Below are 15,981 nucleotides of genomic sequence, written 5' to 3'. Positions count from 1 at the left end.
TCGCCTTCGCGTGCCCTCCTTTCCTCCTCCTCCTCCTCCTCCTCCTCCCCCACCTTCCTCCTCCTTCTCCTCCTCCTCCTCCTCCTCCTCCTCCTCCTCCTCCATGACCACCATACTCCCATCATCCAGCGGAAGCTGCGGGACTGCCCCTCCCCCGACGCCCATCCCGTCCTCCCCTCGAGGCGCCTGAAACTTGAGCTGCAGCGGGCTCAGCCAGGTCTTGCTCCTCTTGCTCTGGAACATGCGCTTGCTCTTGCTGGTCTGGTAAAGCCCCAACATCCTGCCCCCATACTCGGAGTTGATATTCTCCGTGATACCCACCTGGTAGGAAGCCCACTTGTTGTGCCGGAGGTGGAAGGCACGCCCGACCGTGACCCGGGCGCCCTCCTCCAGGCCGTGGATGACGAAATGGGCCCGGGAGGAGGAGGACGAGGGCGGGTTCGGGGTCCACCACAGCCACCAGCCCTTGTAGACGCTCAGATACTTGCCGTTTACCGAGTTTCGGAGTATCACCACGTCGCCATTGCACAAGAAATCGGAGCGAAAGTAGGCCGACGTCCCTCCCACCTTGATCAGGTGCACATCCAAGGGCGCGGCCCCTGGTCTGGCAATGCAGTAGCCTTTCCCTTCCGTCACACAAGCCCATCCCCCAACGGAGCCGCCCGTGGCTGCCAGGAGCGGCGCGATGTCACCCGAGCGCACGTACACGTCTGATCCCGACAAAGCCCCCTCCTCGTCCTCCCCCTCCACCGCACTGGCATAGCTACCCGCTCTCCTCTCCCCGCCAAACCCGTCACGACCCGCGTCCAAGGTACTTGCCAGCCCGTCCATCTCCACACCATCCCCCCCTGCGCCCACAACACTGCCCACTTTCTCCTTTCGTCCTCCTTCCCCGCCCCCGTCGCTGCTTCTGGAGCGCACGCGGCTCGGGCGAGCACCCGGCGAGTGACCAGGGAAGACAGATCCATGGAGGCCGCTGCTGCTCATCCCAGCCTCGGTCGCGCTCAGCCTGTCTGTGTCTTCCTCTCCCAGCCCCGCTTCGCCGCCAGCCGCCACCAGCTCGCAGTGATAGAAATACCGCTTGTCGCACCGCCGATGCGCGCCCCCCGGACTGGCCGCCACGGAATTGTGCAGGTCGTAGACGACAATGTGGACCGAGGCGTCCCCGAAGTACCCGCCCAGGTCGATGGACTTCTGCCCCGCGATGTTGACCAGCTGCCACTGGGAGAAATCCAGGTACATGGAGTGGAAAGACATGGAGTAGATTGGCCCCAGCACAAACTCGGGCTCTTTCCCTTTCCCCCCTCGCCGCGGGACTCGCGTCTCGTCCGGCTCGTTGAACTCCTTCCCCAGCGGAGGGGGTTCCTGCCCCGCCGGGGTCACGACCAGCCGGTCCATGCCTCGGGAGAGCGGGAAGGTCAGGTGGGGGAGTTCCACCTGCTCGGCCTCCACCGCCTCCCCACCTTTGTCGCCGAAGCTGTAGTGCAGGTTCTTGAGCACGCGGCGGGCGAAAGCAAGTACCATGCCCGCCACGGTCTTGGTCACCAAGCCCAAGTGCATCCGCTCCGTCAACTCGGCGCCCATGTAGAGCACGCCCTCCGGGAGCTTCTTGAAACGACCCTGGATCTGCATTTCGAAGAGCCGTTGCTTCCCGGCGAAGTGCGCCACGTACCGAGGGTCTTCGGGCTTGGTCCGGAGCATGAACAAGACCTGGCCCTTGAAGAATTCATTCTCGAAGTCCACCACCTCGTTGAACGGGATCTGCACCCCCATCCAGTCGATCAGCTTGACTCCGTTGTACCGGGGGTCTCGGAGGGTCTGGGCGAACCGGCTCCGCATCTCTTGTCGTCGCGATTCATGCATGCTCCTCGGCGTGCCCGTCGAGCCTGTATCCAGTCCCAGCCGGCTGCTAGCCTCGTTCCCGGCCGCCTCCTCCCTCGCCCCATGGCCCCCTACCAGCCGCGTCTGGCTGGCGATGCGTCGCAAGGCCGAAAAAGTCTGCCCGGCGGCCTCCACTATGTTGGTAGGCGTGCCGATCGACGGCGACGAGGCGCTGGAGGAGGACAACGAGGGGGGCGGCAATGTTTGTGGGGGATCAGGGTCCCGCGCCCCCTCCCTCGACCTCCTCCTCTCCACGGTAGGGCTTGGGCTGGGGGCAGGAACAGGTTTGGGAGCCCCTAGGAAAACGTCGTGGCCCCGGGCTTTCAGGATGAGTATGACCAAAGAAGCGCCCAAGACCATGCCGACCAGCAAGCCCATATCTAGGTCCGGATTGGATAGAAGGCGGTTCGCCGCTGCCCAACCTGTGATCAGGTGATGGTAGTAGAGGTCGTTGAAGGGGCATTTGCCACGCAAATCACGTCTTCCTCACAGCCTGACATTCATGCTGTAACCAATTTCTTGACCGCCCGACTTTACGTGAGCCCCATGCCATGTTATTACCTGTTCCGGCTGCAGCCGCCAGTACAAGGGGCTCGAAATACGTCTCCATGACTTCCACACAACCCACAGACGTCTGAGGGCGCCGCACGCGTCCGAGCCCAGGTACCTGTCAAACTTGGCCTTCGGACAAAACAAAAGCACCACCGTGATTCCCCGGGGATTGTGCACGTCCTGAATGGAAGGGAAGTGTGCAACTGGATGTGAGCGACAAACGTGTTCCGCTTGCTCGAAACCTTATCATCGCATGGGCATAAGATTATTAAGGCATTTTGTCTTCAACAGAAGCTTGGCTTGTGGATTAAGGAACATAGTCTAGCAGGAAAAATGCCCCCGTACAACCTTATCCACATAATCAACATTTCGGCATTTTGCATGCAAGGAAAGGCCTTGTTGAACGAGGTAATTGGCGGTGGCACGGCCGCAAGGAGATCGGCGAGATGTTGTATTTGACGTGACCGGACGGAGGGGTGTGAAACGCAGAATTATGCTGGGAGAGACTCGCATTTACTACAAAGCGGAATGCACCGGGACGCCTTGGATGCATCATCACTCTTGCCTGAAACATTCTTCACGACCAACTTACACAGGAATGCCTGGGTTCATGTCCTTGGTTTTCTCCCGACGACCATGAGGCACCGAGACCTGCGAGGGCGGTGGGCTGCCGATGGCGGCGCTCCTACCTCCTACTCCCTGGGACCTTCCGCGGCGCCGCTTCCCTCGTCGACACAAGCCGAGGTCCTATTTGATGGCCGCGATAAGGAGGACGTGGATTGTCACCATCACTCGCTGGAGGAACGGGCGCGGCGGACAGTATTTACATGCGCCTGGTGCGCCCTATGCCTTGCAGGCAGCAATGTCCTGGGCTCCAAAGTTCTGTCATTGGGAGGCACGGCTTTGTTTTGGCCAGGCCCACCCATCGTCGCCATGTTCCTGGTCCTCAGTCCTTTGTTCATGCAGCGCTGGTTGGCGTCCACGGCATTCGCTGTCTACCTTGTGATGATCCTCCTCGATTTTGGCAAGCTGAACGAGTGCCTGTTTTTGAACGTGCTGTTCATGGTCACCGATGCCACGGAGGTCTTCGTTGTCATGACGTGTTTGCGTGCAGTGCTAGGGATCGCTCCCGTCAGTATCATTCGGACGGGGGTGGGAATAAATGCCATCCTGCTTTTCCCCCTGGTTCTGGCCCCCTTGAAAGCGGGCCTGAATGCTTTGCTTATCTATATGTGCTACGGCGCACTGAACCTTCCCTTGTCTGAAACCCTCGTGATTTGGCTGATTGGGGACCTGTTTACCGACTTCTTCGTCGTATACTCGGTGCTGGTGGTGCGCTACTACCTCCAGCTCTACCTGATCAAGGTGAAGGAGATGAAAATGTGTGAGAGGGAGGGCAGAAAGGAGCCGGAAGACGCGGGCCGGGCCGAGACGGCGAATGCAATCGGCATGGGAGGCAGTCTCAGGGTGCCGCATGGAGGGCCGGGCGAAAGCTCAATGGGCGGGGCAGGGCGCACGACCCCGGCTCTGACCAACGGGGAGAGTATTTATCACTTTACGCAAACACGTTACGAGAACGGGGGGTGGGGCCAAGAAGAGGGTGACGAGGAGGAATCGGAGAAGGAGTGGGGCAGCGACGACAGTGAATACGAGGACGAGGAGGAGGATGAGGAGGAAGACGAGGAAGACGAGGAGGAGGAGGAGGAGGAAGACGAGGAAGACGAGGAGGAGGAATGGAAGTTCGAAAATGGAGGGCGTGAGATCGAGCCCGCGGAATCTAGGAATGAGGAGGATGCTGGAAGCAGTGATGTTCCCGGGAAGTGGTCTCCATACGCTCCTGGAAGCGGCGTCTCTCACCATCGCGCGAATGGAGTACGTCCGGATATGGTGGCGAAGACCGACGCGTTGGGTCCAGGGATACCAAGCAATGCTGCCGCGGTGCAGCAGGCCGGCCATCCAGTCAAAGCCTGGCTGCACTCACCGAGGATGCTCTGGGACGTGACAGCCTTCGTCTTCTTCCTCTCGGTCAGCATCTTGACCTCCTTCGCTACCATCCTCAACCACACGCGCATCGCCCGCCAGCCCCTCTTCTACCTGGGCAGTCGGCTTCTTTTTCCGGTCACGGGGTACGTGACGGTGCGGTACGGACAGCTTGTCTCCTGCTTCATCGTGGGTGTGGTTGCCATCAGCATGCTGGTCACCGATTTCCTCCTCAACGAGGAGCAGAAGACGTATGGCTCCGTGTATATCACCTCCTTCAGCACCCTCTTCCAGGCCTTAGTCTGCCCGACGCTCATCGTCATCGTCTCCTGGTCCATTTCCTACCTGGCTGTGGCCCTGGCAGAGCGGCAAGACACCCTCCGCCTCCTTCGGGATAAAAACGCCCAGCTGCTCGCGCAAGAAAAAGAATTAAGAGAGGCGAAACTGGCAGCCGAGCAAGCCCTGTCCTCCAAGACCGAGTTCTTCGCCCGCGTCTCCCACGAGTTCCGCACGCCCCTGAACGTGGTCCTGGGGTTCTCAGAGGAACTCATCAAGCCGCCCCCCCCTGGGGACGGAGGGCAGTGGGTGGCACTGACTGCTGAGACAGCGGACCGCGTGCAGTACATCTTGGCGGCGGGAGAGAGTCTGTTGCGGGTCGTGGACGACATCCTGGAGCTCTTCCGCCTCTCCTCCACCCACTCCCAAAAGGGGGGCCAGCTTCTCCGGGTGAATATGACGGCGGTCGACATCCCCTCCTTCTTTGGCACCGTCTGCGACCTGGTCGAGGTCATCTCCAAGGAGAACGGGCTGCATTTCATCAAGCACCTGGACCCCGCCCTCCCCCGGTACCTGATCATTGACCGGGGCCGATTCTCCCAGCTTGTCATGAACCTGGCCTTCAACGCCTGCAAGTACAGTCGGCCCGCGGGCGGGGTGGTGTCCATCCGCCTCACCAACGAAGGTCCCGTGGAGGACGGGCGCCCGGGCTTCATCACCTTGCGCCTCGACGTGCAGGACAATGGGCCGGGGATACCGCCGGAGGTCAAAGACCGAATTTTCGAGTCCTTCTTCCGAGGAGGGCCCTCAATGGAGACCATGGAGGTCGAGGAAGAGGAAGTGGCCATGCCCGCTGCGGCGGGAGGGCCCGACTGCTACTCCTTGCCGGCCACCGGGGGTGGGGGGGGAATGCGAGGAGGCGAGATGACTGGGTATTTTGAAGATGCAAGTCAGCTACCACCGGGGGGTCAGCGCCACAGGGGAGTCGGAGCTGCCTCGCCCTATCTCTCTCCGGGCTTGCCGACGACCAACTCGGTGTCTGGGGTCCACACAGGCTTCAATGCGGGGCTGGCTCCTGGTGCAGGTGTTCGCAGTCAACAGTACCTGGCTGGCGCATCGCCTCCCCCTCTCCACGTAAGCAGCGCCGAGACTAAAGCGGGGTCCCACCCCTTTCCGCCGGTCCTCCCCCCCCCCCACCGGAACTACAAGGCGAAGGGGCACGGGCTGGGGCTGGCGATCACCAAGCAGCTTGTGGATTTACTGCATGGGAAGATCACTGTCCGATCGTCGCTGGGTCTGGGTAGTTTGTTTTCGATCTTGTTGCCCGCGGAAGTAGCAGAAGGAAGCAGTTACGAGGAGTCCCTTGCGGGGCCAGGGGGAGGGGGAGGGGGAGGGAGAGCGGACGACCCTCCGCCGGTGCGAGACCTGAAGATCCTTTCCGTGGAAGATATCCTGGTCAACCAAATCGTGCTGGGGGGCATGCTCCAGCAGGATGGACATCGTGTCGTATTTGTGGAGACGGGCACGGCAGCCTTGTCCTCGATCGACCCCTCGTTCGACCTGATCCTCTTGGATTTGCAACTGCCAGATATGCACGGTATCGACGTTCTAAAGACCCTGAGGAAGCATGCCGACCCCCTCCTAGCTGCCATGCCCATCGTCGTGGTCTCCGCCTTGGTTTTGGACCGAGAAAAGCAGGAGTGCGCCCAGGCTGGGGCCGACGGGTTCATCACCAAGCCCGTCAAGCTCGGCCTCCTCCGGCAAGAGATCAGGTCCTTGTGGGACTCGGGGAGGTTGCGGAGGCGTGAGGAGAGGGTGGAAACAGGGGCAGAGGAGCATGCTGCTGAGGAGAGGCCAGCGGGGGAGAGGTCAGGGAAGGAAGGAGGTAACTCAGGCATCGAAGATTAAGCGTGACATCGAGGAATGGGTTGAGAGGCAAGGGCTGGGTGATGAGAGGAGAGGACGAATGGATGGATCGGGTCCGGGCGTGGGAGGCAATAGGGAGGTGTAAAGACGGGGAGGCAGGTTCCGGGTGTCTTGATGGAGGGGAGTATCGTCCAAGACAGTTCCCTCCCATCCCCTCCACGAAGGACGGGGTCACCTGGTTGGGAGGTGATGCCTCAATGATACTGTAGCCTCTGAAAATGAACTTTGTGAAATTCAAATGTCGAAAAATGCATGACTAAGCACCGTGAAATTTCGAAATTCAATGCCTGTATATTTTACCGAAAAGAAAAAAGGGAAATTTTAGTAAAAAAGTAGCGATGCCGATATCTTAAATTGCACTGGTTAAATCTTTCGTCAATACAAACGCTCAGGCGATGCAGCGACCCAAATATAGGTCGCCTACGATTCGCAAAACTCTTTTCAAATTTGCCTGATGGTACCTGCATATGAGATTGTATTACAACATTTCACCGACTGAAAGCAACGGTGCAGTTTCCGGAAGGACGACATGAGACAAACATGAAGGCGATCCATCCAGAACGCTGATTTCTATTGACCACATCAGGACTTGACCCGTCCTATGCAATGGGAGAGTCCACCAGACGTTTCGCAGGCTTGAGAGCAGGTACCAATGCTTCGTCTCACTGCACACCTCGCAATATCGCCAGTCGTGCCCAGTCATATAGGGACCTCACTCCAAGCCAGCGACGTCACCAAACGCAGGAGCTTCGGCGGCACAACAGCCGTGGCCAACACGAAGGCCTGGTTCACCAGGCCCGGGACTACGACGCTGTCCCCTCGCAGCATCCCCGTCACGCCCTCACGCGCCACCCGATCGGCAGGCATAGCCAGCCCCGGGACGGAGAAAGCGGCCGCGGCCTGGGCGTGGGCGCGCGCCTGGAACTCGGTGAAGGTCGCACCGGGCAGCAGGTTCGTCACCGAGACGCCTCCAGGCTCGAGTTCGTGTTGAATGGCCAGGGTGAAGGAGGACACGAAGGCTTTGCTGGCGCTATAGACGGCCACCAGGGGCCCGGGCGCGGCGCCGGCAATGGAGGAGACGCACATGATGCGCCCACGGCCTCGGGAGGCCATCTCTTGACCGAACAACCAACAAAGCTGGGTCAGAGATAATGCATTCAAATGGACGATTTCCTCGATCTTCGCCGTGGGCATCTTTAGAAAGGAGTCGGTGTACCCCACCCCGGCGTTGTTGACCAAGGCGCTCACCTGCAAGCCCTTTTCGCGCACTACGCTCTCGTACACACGCCGGGCTGCCTCGGGACAACTTAGATCCGCCGGCACGATGTGAATGGGGACCATACTTTTCCGGTCAGCCAGCAGTGCTCGAATATCTGACGCCAACTCCTGCAGTTTATCTGCCCGACGGGCGACAAGAATGACACCGAAGCCTCTTCTCGCTAGCTCCAAGCTTATCTCCCGCCCTATCCCGCTGCTGGCGCCAGTAATCAGTGCCAGCTCTTCTTCCCCCTGAGACAGTGCAGGACATATCGGATGACGTCGTCGTAGATGGTGGAAGCCAAAGGCCCCGGCACTCAAAGCCCCCATAGTCCCTAAGACTATCCGTTGTCCCAACCCCCCGTGAGGTAAGGCGGCGTACCCGCAAAGCAACGCTGTCACTGGAGGCACGTAAAGCTGAATTTGACGTGACGGCCCGGCGACCAGCGATATGGCAAATAAACCAGCTCCCAAAGCTATCAGATTGGTCAGAAGAAAAAGAAAATGTATTCAGAAGTGTGTGTCAACATCCTCGGCCAGAAGAGAATAGTTAAGGAACATACGCCTTACATATTTGTCATGGCAAGCTTCACACAGCTTACCTTGCCAGCTTCCGGGCCCCGTTATCTTACTTTTAAGCATTTTTCCGCTTTGTAAGATCTTCGCAATTTAGTCCTGATCTGTGATGTACGCACATGATAATTTCAATCTGGAAAACGGACAGGAGGTTACGGAGTCGCCCCGGGGAGGCGAGCAGCGAGGGGGGTGTTCCTGGATATCAATTCTTCACGCCCAACAAACCTCCGCGACCGAATGAGGACGAGTCTGTAAATGAGAAAAATGTCACATTATTCGCTTGTGTCTCGTGCGATACCCGTTTCGATCAGCTCACGTATTCGCGCATCACCCCTCTCCTACACCTCAAGCCCAGGCTTCTCGTTGCAGCATCAAAGGACGCAGCGGCCTCAATATCTTCCAATGCTTCGTTCAACGACGACATCGCTCTTTCTCGTACTAGGGGCAATGTTGTGTGCAGTTACCAAAAGTTTCATCCCTGTGCCGGCACGCGCGTCCCGCTCTGCAACTTACTTCCCTGCAAAGCCCACCGCCATCTCCCTCGTGGGCTCTACAATGAGACTGACGCCCTACATGTTCATGAGCACGAGCAATTTCGACGAGCCTCTCATTCTTACTGAGGAGAATGCAGCTTTGGTTCTGGAGGCCGCTCGGCAAGAGCTTGGTACCATGTTTGGGTACACCAAGGAGAACCAAGCTGTGGGCATTACTGGGGAGGTTGACCTGGTGGCCGTTGAGGGCATCAGCATCATCGTCCGTCTCAAGAACAGGTTTTGGCACGATCGAAAGATGGTGCTAACCCGTATCTCTAAGTTTATAACGGACCGTATTCCCGAAGCTATGGTGGAAATCGAGGATGTGGAACAATTGAAGGGGGATGACGCGAAGAGCGTCTCGGATTTTTACGCGCATTAAGGCACCAGAACGGAATTCGAGAGCAATTTTGACGATAACTTGCAAGCTTGTGCTTGTGTTGGTAGCTTTTTTCATCTATTTACCAGAATCCTTATCCTGTGCGAGCGTGGCTTTCCAATCCGCCTCCAGAACTCGCCAATTTACGTCGCCCTTGAAATTGCGCGGTACCGCACCCCACCGCATCCGAGACGGTTGTGCACCTTTGGACACGCATCCCTTAGCATCCCTCACAAAATTCTTCTCGACCTCCAGCCTCTTATCCTTGCTTACACCCCTCCCGTCATTGCCTTCCCCATGATCCTCCGCGGACTGAATCTCAATCGTCACCAGGCAGTCATCCTCATGCTCGCTCCCCACCCGCAACCCGACGGCCGCCAGCGCAAAACTACCCGGAAGCAAACCGTACTTCTCCTCCGTAAAGAGCGTAAGCTCCCGCGTGATCTGCTCGTACGAGTAGTTGGTGCCACCTCGGATCAAGAGGTTGGACGTGCGTGTCACCCAGTAGAAGTCTTTCTTCCTCCCGCCTCCTGCCCCGCTCCCTCCTTCCCTCCTCTCTCCGTCCCACAACCAGAAGCCCACGTCTCCAAGGTTTGTGTACCAGCCGCCCGCCTCCGTGTGGATCGCCTGCTTCGTCGCCGCCTCCCCTTGTACGTAGCCCGTCATCAAATTTCCCCGAGTCACAATAAACCCCTTTTGGCCTTCTCTGCACTCCTGCAAGTAGGACGCTGGCGCCGCGGGGTCGATGCCTTCCACCACCATTACTTCTGTGTAAGGTGGGTGCGGTCGGCCCACGTAGAAACCAGGTTCCTCGCCCGGCTGCTCCCCCACCGCCCAGCCCCTTTGGAAGGCGTGCAACCGCTCCTCTTCGCTCACGTCCGTGGGCGTACCCATCACCTGCAGGCACGTCTCGGTCGACCCGAAGCGCACGACAGGCAAGTGGCCCACGTATTTGAGGAGACGCTGCACCGTTGCGGGCCCCACCGGTGCCGAGCCCAGCAGGAAGGTGACGACCGGGGAAACCCACTTGAGGACGTCCGGGTTGGGGACGTCGGCAAGCTTCTTCTCCTCGATCAGGCTCTCCAAGAAATCGAAATGCCGGCTGACCGTGGGACACACAAGGCGAAGCTTGCTGGCTTGTTGGGCTGTGACCAGGGGCTGAGCCACGGAGGGCGTGGAAGGGAGGGGCGCGGAGCGTGGGAGACCTAGGGCGAGACGTGCGAGGGCGGGCCAGTAGGACGTCGTGTAGCGTTCGAAGAGGTGTAGATGGGTGCCGGGGCGACGCAAGGCCCAGTCCGTGAAAGCGGTTGAGTTGGTGTGATGCAAGGGGTTGGCCAAAAAGGGCGTGAAGCGAGATGCGGGGTCTTGAAGGAGGAGGAAGGCCTCGAACGTCTCCCGGTTCCTCACGTAGTTCCCATAGGAAAGGCGGACGCCCTTGGGCTCACCCGAGCTCCCCGAAGTATAAATAATAACACGGGTGTCATCCTTGCCAAGGTCTGACTCAAACAAATCCTCGTCGGACGCAACGTCTGCTGCCTGCTGCCCCTCTTCGCCTCTGCCGTGCTCAAGCATGTCTTCCACAGCCATCACGGCTACCCCCGGTATCTTCGACCGCACTTCCGCTACCTGCTCTAGAGGTGTTTTGGCATGTATCAACACAACTTTCGCGCGACTGCTCTGCACTTTGAAGACGACGCGGTCGAGAGGGTCAGAGTCCCAGTTCACTGTTACGGGAACAGTCCCCGTCATCACGGACGCCAGACGTAAAGCAACATCTTCCGCGCTGTTTCCAGCAAATAAGTGCACTTGGCAGTCCCCTTTCTTAAGCTTTGCATGCTTAGTCAGGACGTAGGCAAAGCGGCGACTCAGTTCCCATAGCTCCCGCCGGGACCAGGTCGTTTTGAAGGCGGGGGTGTGGCAGGAGGCGGAGGAGGAAGATGAGACGGGATAAAACGTCAAAAAAAGCTCGTCTTCGTGCGGTGGCCCGAACGCCGGTAGGTAGTCAAGCAAGGCTGACGAAGGCGGCATAATTTGACCTGTGGTGTAGGGGACAGGGGTAAGTATTCTTCAATCAACGGCGTCGCATTTAGTGAGAGCGAGGCAGGCGCGTGCGTCACGCGCTTGGGATTTAATGACTGTGCGCACCGTACACCCAAGAATTTGCACGTGCTCATTCAGAGAGGAATTTTCGACCCTCTAATGAAGCGCGAAATGCATCAGTCAGAGGAAAAACCGGCTCAGGCACGTGGGCTTAAGCGGGACCCTGTCGAAAACCCCTCGCCGTGACGTCCGACTCGAGTGCACTAGTTATGCAGCATACCCCCCCCCGTGCAAGTCTGTGTCTTATTGCCAAACATCGCTCCGCTGAAATGAAAACCCCTCATAGAGTTAATTTGAGAGATTCTAACATTGTTTTCCACGTCGTGAGCAGCATGCAGACCTTGATGCTTTGAGTGTTTAAGCCTGTCCTGATGCAATATCGAACATTTGAGCGAAGTAAAATACACCTAAATGCCAAAAAAACTATTACCACATTATAAAAAAGATTTTTTAATTATCCTCGTCACGTATGTGAGACTGCATGCTGTTTAGAAGTTTGAGGACTGTTGTTGCCGTACTGTGGCTGTGTCGACGTACGATGAGTTGTCGTCGTGCAAAGCACACGCTCAGGACAGTGCACAAATGTGCTGCCTTATTCAGATTTAAATCCGTATCAAGTATTCGAGTCTTCCCAGATATGCATGAGTCTTCCCAGGTATGCATGAACGACTCTCGCACAACAAAAAAGCAAACCCTAACAGCCAGGAAAATCGCTTCTCGCCACGCAGGCCCCTTTAAAATTCCTTCTTTGGATCCGTCTAAACCCTTCATCCAGAGCGTCTTCCAGCGCACCAACTTTCAGGTTATACACGCATCATTCAACCCTTCACTGCATATCCAATTCTATCCCACAGTGTACCCGGCGCATGCGATACTCTAAGCAGACAGATCCTTAGGGTCGTAGGGGAGCCCAACACTTTTCTTGAAATCTGCTGTGAGAGCCGGATACACCATCCAGCAGACCATGATACCTGGAATGTAGTGTACCAACGACAGGAAATGAGCGGGCTGACTTGACGACATTCCAACACGTCTAACAGCACAAAAGGAGGCCAGATCTTGTGAAAGTGGAAAAAGCAAAGGTGGGACTAGATTCTCGCTACTTTTAGACTATCCCACGGAGTTCATCCCAGTGTCTCGAGGATTCTCCAAGGTGAACACCGGGCACACGCTGACAGCTCTATACTGCACAAATTCTCGGCATGTAAGATGGCTGAAAGCGACACCGTCCTACCCATTTTCGATGAGCACTCTTCATACCAACCTTTTCCCGCCCAATAGAATCCTTACCAGCTGGAGCACCCCAGGGTGCCAAGCGCATGGCCTCCCCGGTTACTTTCTTCATCATTTGAGATGCGTACTTCTGAGCCATCGCCGTGTTGACAGGAATCATCTTGAGCTCGTCTGGCCTTGAGCAAGGTTGGGCCTGGGAATAGGGCATAGAAGGAGTGGAATTAAATAAATGCGTTTCGGCTGACATTCATTTTAAAACAATTAAGGGTAAACAATGTTTTATACGTAAAGTTGTACACCGATTAACGTTTGCCCCAGCAAACAATTGCCTAGCAAGGCCTGGTTATATACCGGTTTTCGAAGCGTCACGTTGTGCGACAACGGAGCAAGCAAACGAACTGGCTCTAACCTTGCATCTATGACCATTCATCTGTCTGTAAAAATGCAAGCGTAAGCGTTCTAGGGGTGCAGCACCGTTTTCATACTGATTTTGCGAAGGAAACGACGTGCATGGCCGCTGAATGTTACGCTGTGCATTCCTTGGCCTTGCGCTTTCTTCACTTCTCCCGCGATCCTCCGAGTCATGATTTTATGAAATTGATCGCAAGAAGTGTTTAGAGCCTGATAGTGACACGGACGTGAAATGGAGCGGCCTGGTGCATTCATAGCATGTGCGCACCTGTGATGCGAGGCGTTTGGCTTTGCCTGCCCGCCTTGCTGCTTTATTGGTTTTTTGCGCGAAACTCCCGGGTAGCTTAATGCGGCGACAGGGCAAAAACAGTAAAACAAATCGTTCTAAACTTTTCGTTCTAAGACGCGGTCATGAACTTTTTTATAAACAATCATTATGCCAATTTTTTGTTTTCCTTGACGAATTGACGCCCTCCTCGACGTTGCATGGAAAGTTCGTGTCAGTAGCGCTCTTGCGACATAATTAAATACATCCTGCGCTTGGCCAGTTTTTTTTTACCACGGGATGGCCCTTCTTGCTCGATAGAAATATCCTCCATGACATTCCTTAGAATGAAGCACCGCCCATACGACATCTAATGCTGCTTGCTCGGGAGAAAGCGCGTTATGTGCGGCATGCTCATCACACATGGCGGTGTTGACGTCTCCCGGACAGATGGCAACTATTCGGGGTTGATGCGCCCGCACCTTCATGTCTTTAGAAATTAGTGCATCAACCCTGCTTTGCAGCAGCTGAGTCGCTGCATTCAAAACTGCTTTCGAAAAGCTGTAAGCCGGCCAAGAAACGGGCGCCAAACCCTCACCGCGTGGCCACGGACCTTCCTGTTGCATCTGCGCGACCCAGTCCGAGAATTGTTTCAATTCAGCTAGGCTTCGCACTCTCTTTAACCTCTTGGCAACCTCACTGTGCAGGTATGCGAGCTCTCCGTCGCCACTTGATATATTTACAATGCAACCAAACCCGTGTTTACACATTCCGGGCAAGCAGGCCTCAATCAACGCCACCGGGGCCCATGTATTTATGTCGAAAACGGAGCGATAGACTCCCTCTCTTCCTCCACTGCCCTCTACGGCGGCAGCTGCGTCTTCATCTCTCACACATATGCCGGCATTGTTAATCAAAACGTGAGGCACCCCTCCCCGCATCTCCTCGTTCCGCTTCATTTGATCGACAAAAGCCTTGATGCTTTTAGGCTCACTGACGTCTAAAGCCATGAACTCACAACGATTTTGACCATGTCGGCGTTGTATGTCTGCCACACGAGCTTGGCCCTCCTCTGCATTCCGCGCCGTTAAAATGACATGGTACCCCACTTCAGCCAACAGATCGGAAATGGCCAGACCCAGACCGCGATTGCCACCCGTGACTACGGCGGTAATGCGCGGTGTGAATCCATGAAATAGTGGAAAGAGAAGCACAAAGAGCAAGACAGGAAACACCATTACCTCCCCTTTTTTGAGGTCTCCACCCGGGGGACGAATCACCGCCACAAAAGCGGTGGTCCACTTTTACGTCATTGAGAGCCTGTGCGATAGTTCACATGTGTAGACATCGGCGTAAGTGAGTCTCAAAGTGAAACAACAACCAATGTAATCGTTGGAAATAGGCTCCACACATCGCTGGGACCGAGGGCATTCCATCGCCTCTGGCTGTTGCCAGTGAGGTTGCAGCTTGCGCTCTTGTGTGACACCAATAATTCTCCGGATCCCCGGACCCGTGAGATTTCATTCACGATTGAGTGAAATGGTCAGACACCGAGTCTCAAATTTCATAAAACCCTGAGATGTAATGCTTGCAGCACGGGTTCCAGAGTCGCGGAGTCAACAAGCCAGCGCAAGCACAAGTATCCACGCGTGCTATCAAGCCTCGCCTTCTGTCTTGGCTGCTCCCACGCTCTCAGTGATGCCACACGCACCTTTCTTACGCCTCTTTGAAACCCTTCAGGCACGAATCTCCTCGCTGTTATTTGCATTGCCATCAGAGGTCGTGAATATGCGCTGTTGGTTGGCTACGGCCTCTGAGCTGGTGCTCATCTTGGCCCTGGTAAGCAGTCTTCCTTCAACGATGGCATTTGTACCGACAGCAACACGCCGCAACCCGCTCGTGCGACCATCGCTTGTTTCTTCCTCCTACACTGTCTCCCATCAGCAGCAGGTGAGAGCGTGTTGCGACTGACTGAGTGGCGTGCGCGTGTGTGGGCATTGGCATTGAGATTTGTGACGTGGCGTGATAGTTCTCCCCCTCAATTTCTTCGCCTGGAACCCAATACTCTACGATTTCTTTAAATAGGTCCCGTTTCTGTCAGTCCGTGACTCGAAACTCTTTGCTTTGGACGACGCGGATGAAGTCACCAAGAAATACGGCCTGGAAGCAGGCCTCTTCTCCATTTTCAAGTCCGGAGGAAACAAGGAGGGAAAGACCGTGCAGGCAAAAGATCTACTTGCCAAGTATGGGTCAGCGTATCTGATTACTTCAATCTCTCTTTCTGCTGTCTCCTTCGGTCTGTGCTATGTCCTCGTGACCGCGGGTGTGGATGTACCAGCTCTCCTCGCACGGGTTGGTATCACGGCGAGCACTCAAACGGAGACTGCAGGAACGGTTGCTCTTGCCTATGCTGCCCACAAGGCGGCGTCACCCATACGTTTCCCACCCACAGTGGCATTGACTCCTTTCGTCGCAAATGCCATCGGAAAGAAGCCTGCTGATGGAGCAGACGAAGTAGAGTAGATTTTAAAGATTGGGGAAGATTTGCGAGTGCAGGGCAAGATGACTGGATGGACGAAAAGAAGTTAAGTAGGGTCCTGAACAAATTCGAA

At 56.3% G+C, this 15,981-nt stretch overlaps 6 protein-coding genes across 6 annotated transcripts; 2 read left to right on the top strand and 4 right to left on the bottom strand.

The window, feature by feature from the left end:
- Nucleotides 1-219: 219 nt before the first annotated feature.
- On the bottom strand, nucleotides 220-790 carry NGA_2018910 (uncharacterized protein; the record flags this gene model as incomplete). Its single annotated transcript, XM_005856139.1, has 1 exon — nucleotides 220-790. A coding segment is annotated over one exon (571 nt), but the record flags the coding sequence as incomplete, so codon positions are not given.
- A 425-nt stretch (nucleotides 791-1,215) lies between these two features.
- NGA_2063410 (uncharacterized protein) lies at nucleotides 1,216-1,560 on the top strand (the record flags this gene model as incomplete). Its single annotated transcript, XM_005856141.1, has 1 exon — nucleotides 1,216-1,560. A coding segment is annotated over one exon (345 nt), but the record flags the coding sequence as incomplete, so codon positions are not given.
- Nucleotides 1,561-4,125: 2,565 nt separating this feature from the next.
- On the top strand, nucleotides 4,126-5,679 carry NGA_2110710 (histidine kinase; the record flags this gene model as incomplete). The annotated part of the gene is made up of 1 exon (XM_005856148.1): nucleotides 4,126-5,679. A coding segment is annotated over one exon (1,554 nt), but the record flags the coding sequence as incomplete, so codon positions are not given.
- A 386-nt stretch (nucleotides 5,680-6,065) lies between these two features.
- On the bottom strand, nucleotides 6,066-6,936 carry AHK2_3_4 (histidine kinase 2/3/4 (cytokinin receptor); the record flags this gene model as incomplete). The annotated part of the gene is made up of 1 exon (XM_005856146.1): nucleotides 6,066-6,936. A coding segment is annotated over one exon (530 nt), but the record flags the coding sequence as incomplete, so codon positions are not given.
- A 607-nt stretch (nucleotides 6,937-7,543) lies between these two features.
- On the bottom strand, nucleotides 7,544-7,766 carry NGA_2075000 (short-chain dehydrogenase reductase sdr; the record flags this gene model as incomplete). The annotated part of the gene is made up of 1 exon (XM_005856142.1): nucleotides 7,544-7,766. A coding segment is annotated over one exon (223 nt), but the record flags the coding sequence as incomplete, so codon positions are not given.
- Nucleotides 7,767-13,495: 5,729 nt separating this feature from the next.
- NGA_2115200 (short-chain dehydrogenase reductase family protein) lies at nucleotides 13,496-14,693 on the bottom strand. The gene has a single exon (XM_005856149.1). It carries the CDS (start codon nucleotides 14,605-14,607, stop codon nucleotides 13,660-13,662), a length of 948 nt encoding a protein of 315 aa, XP_005856211.1. The 5' UTR covers nucleotides 14,608-14,693; the 3' UTR covers nucleotides 13,496-13,659.
- Between the last annotated feature and the right edge of the window lie 1,288 nt (nucleotides 14,694-15,981).

The sequence above is a fragment of the Nannochloropsis gaditana genome, assembly GCF_000240725.1.
Source record: "Nannochloropsis gaditana CCMP526 unplaced genomic scaffold scaffold034, whole genome shotgun sequence".
NCBI lineage: Eukaryota > Eustigmatophyceae > Eustigmatales > Monodopsidaceae > Microchloropsis > Microchloropsis gaditana.
The sequence above is the reverse complement of the archived record's forward strand: the minus strand, read 5'-3'. Positions and strand labels throughout refer to the sequence as shown.

Coding starts and splice junctions, on each gene's coding strand:
- NGA_2115200 (XM_005856149.1), bottom strand. CDS start 14,607: ATGGTGTTTCCTGTCTTGCTCTTTGTGCTTCTCTTTCCACTATTTCAT.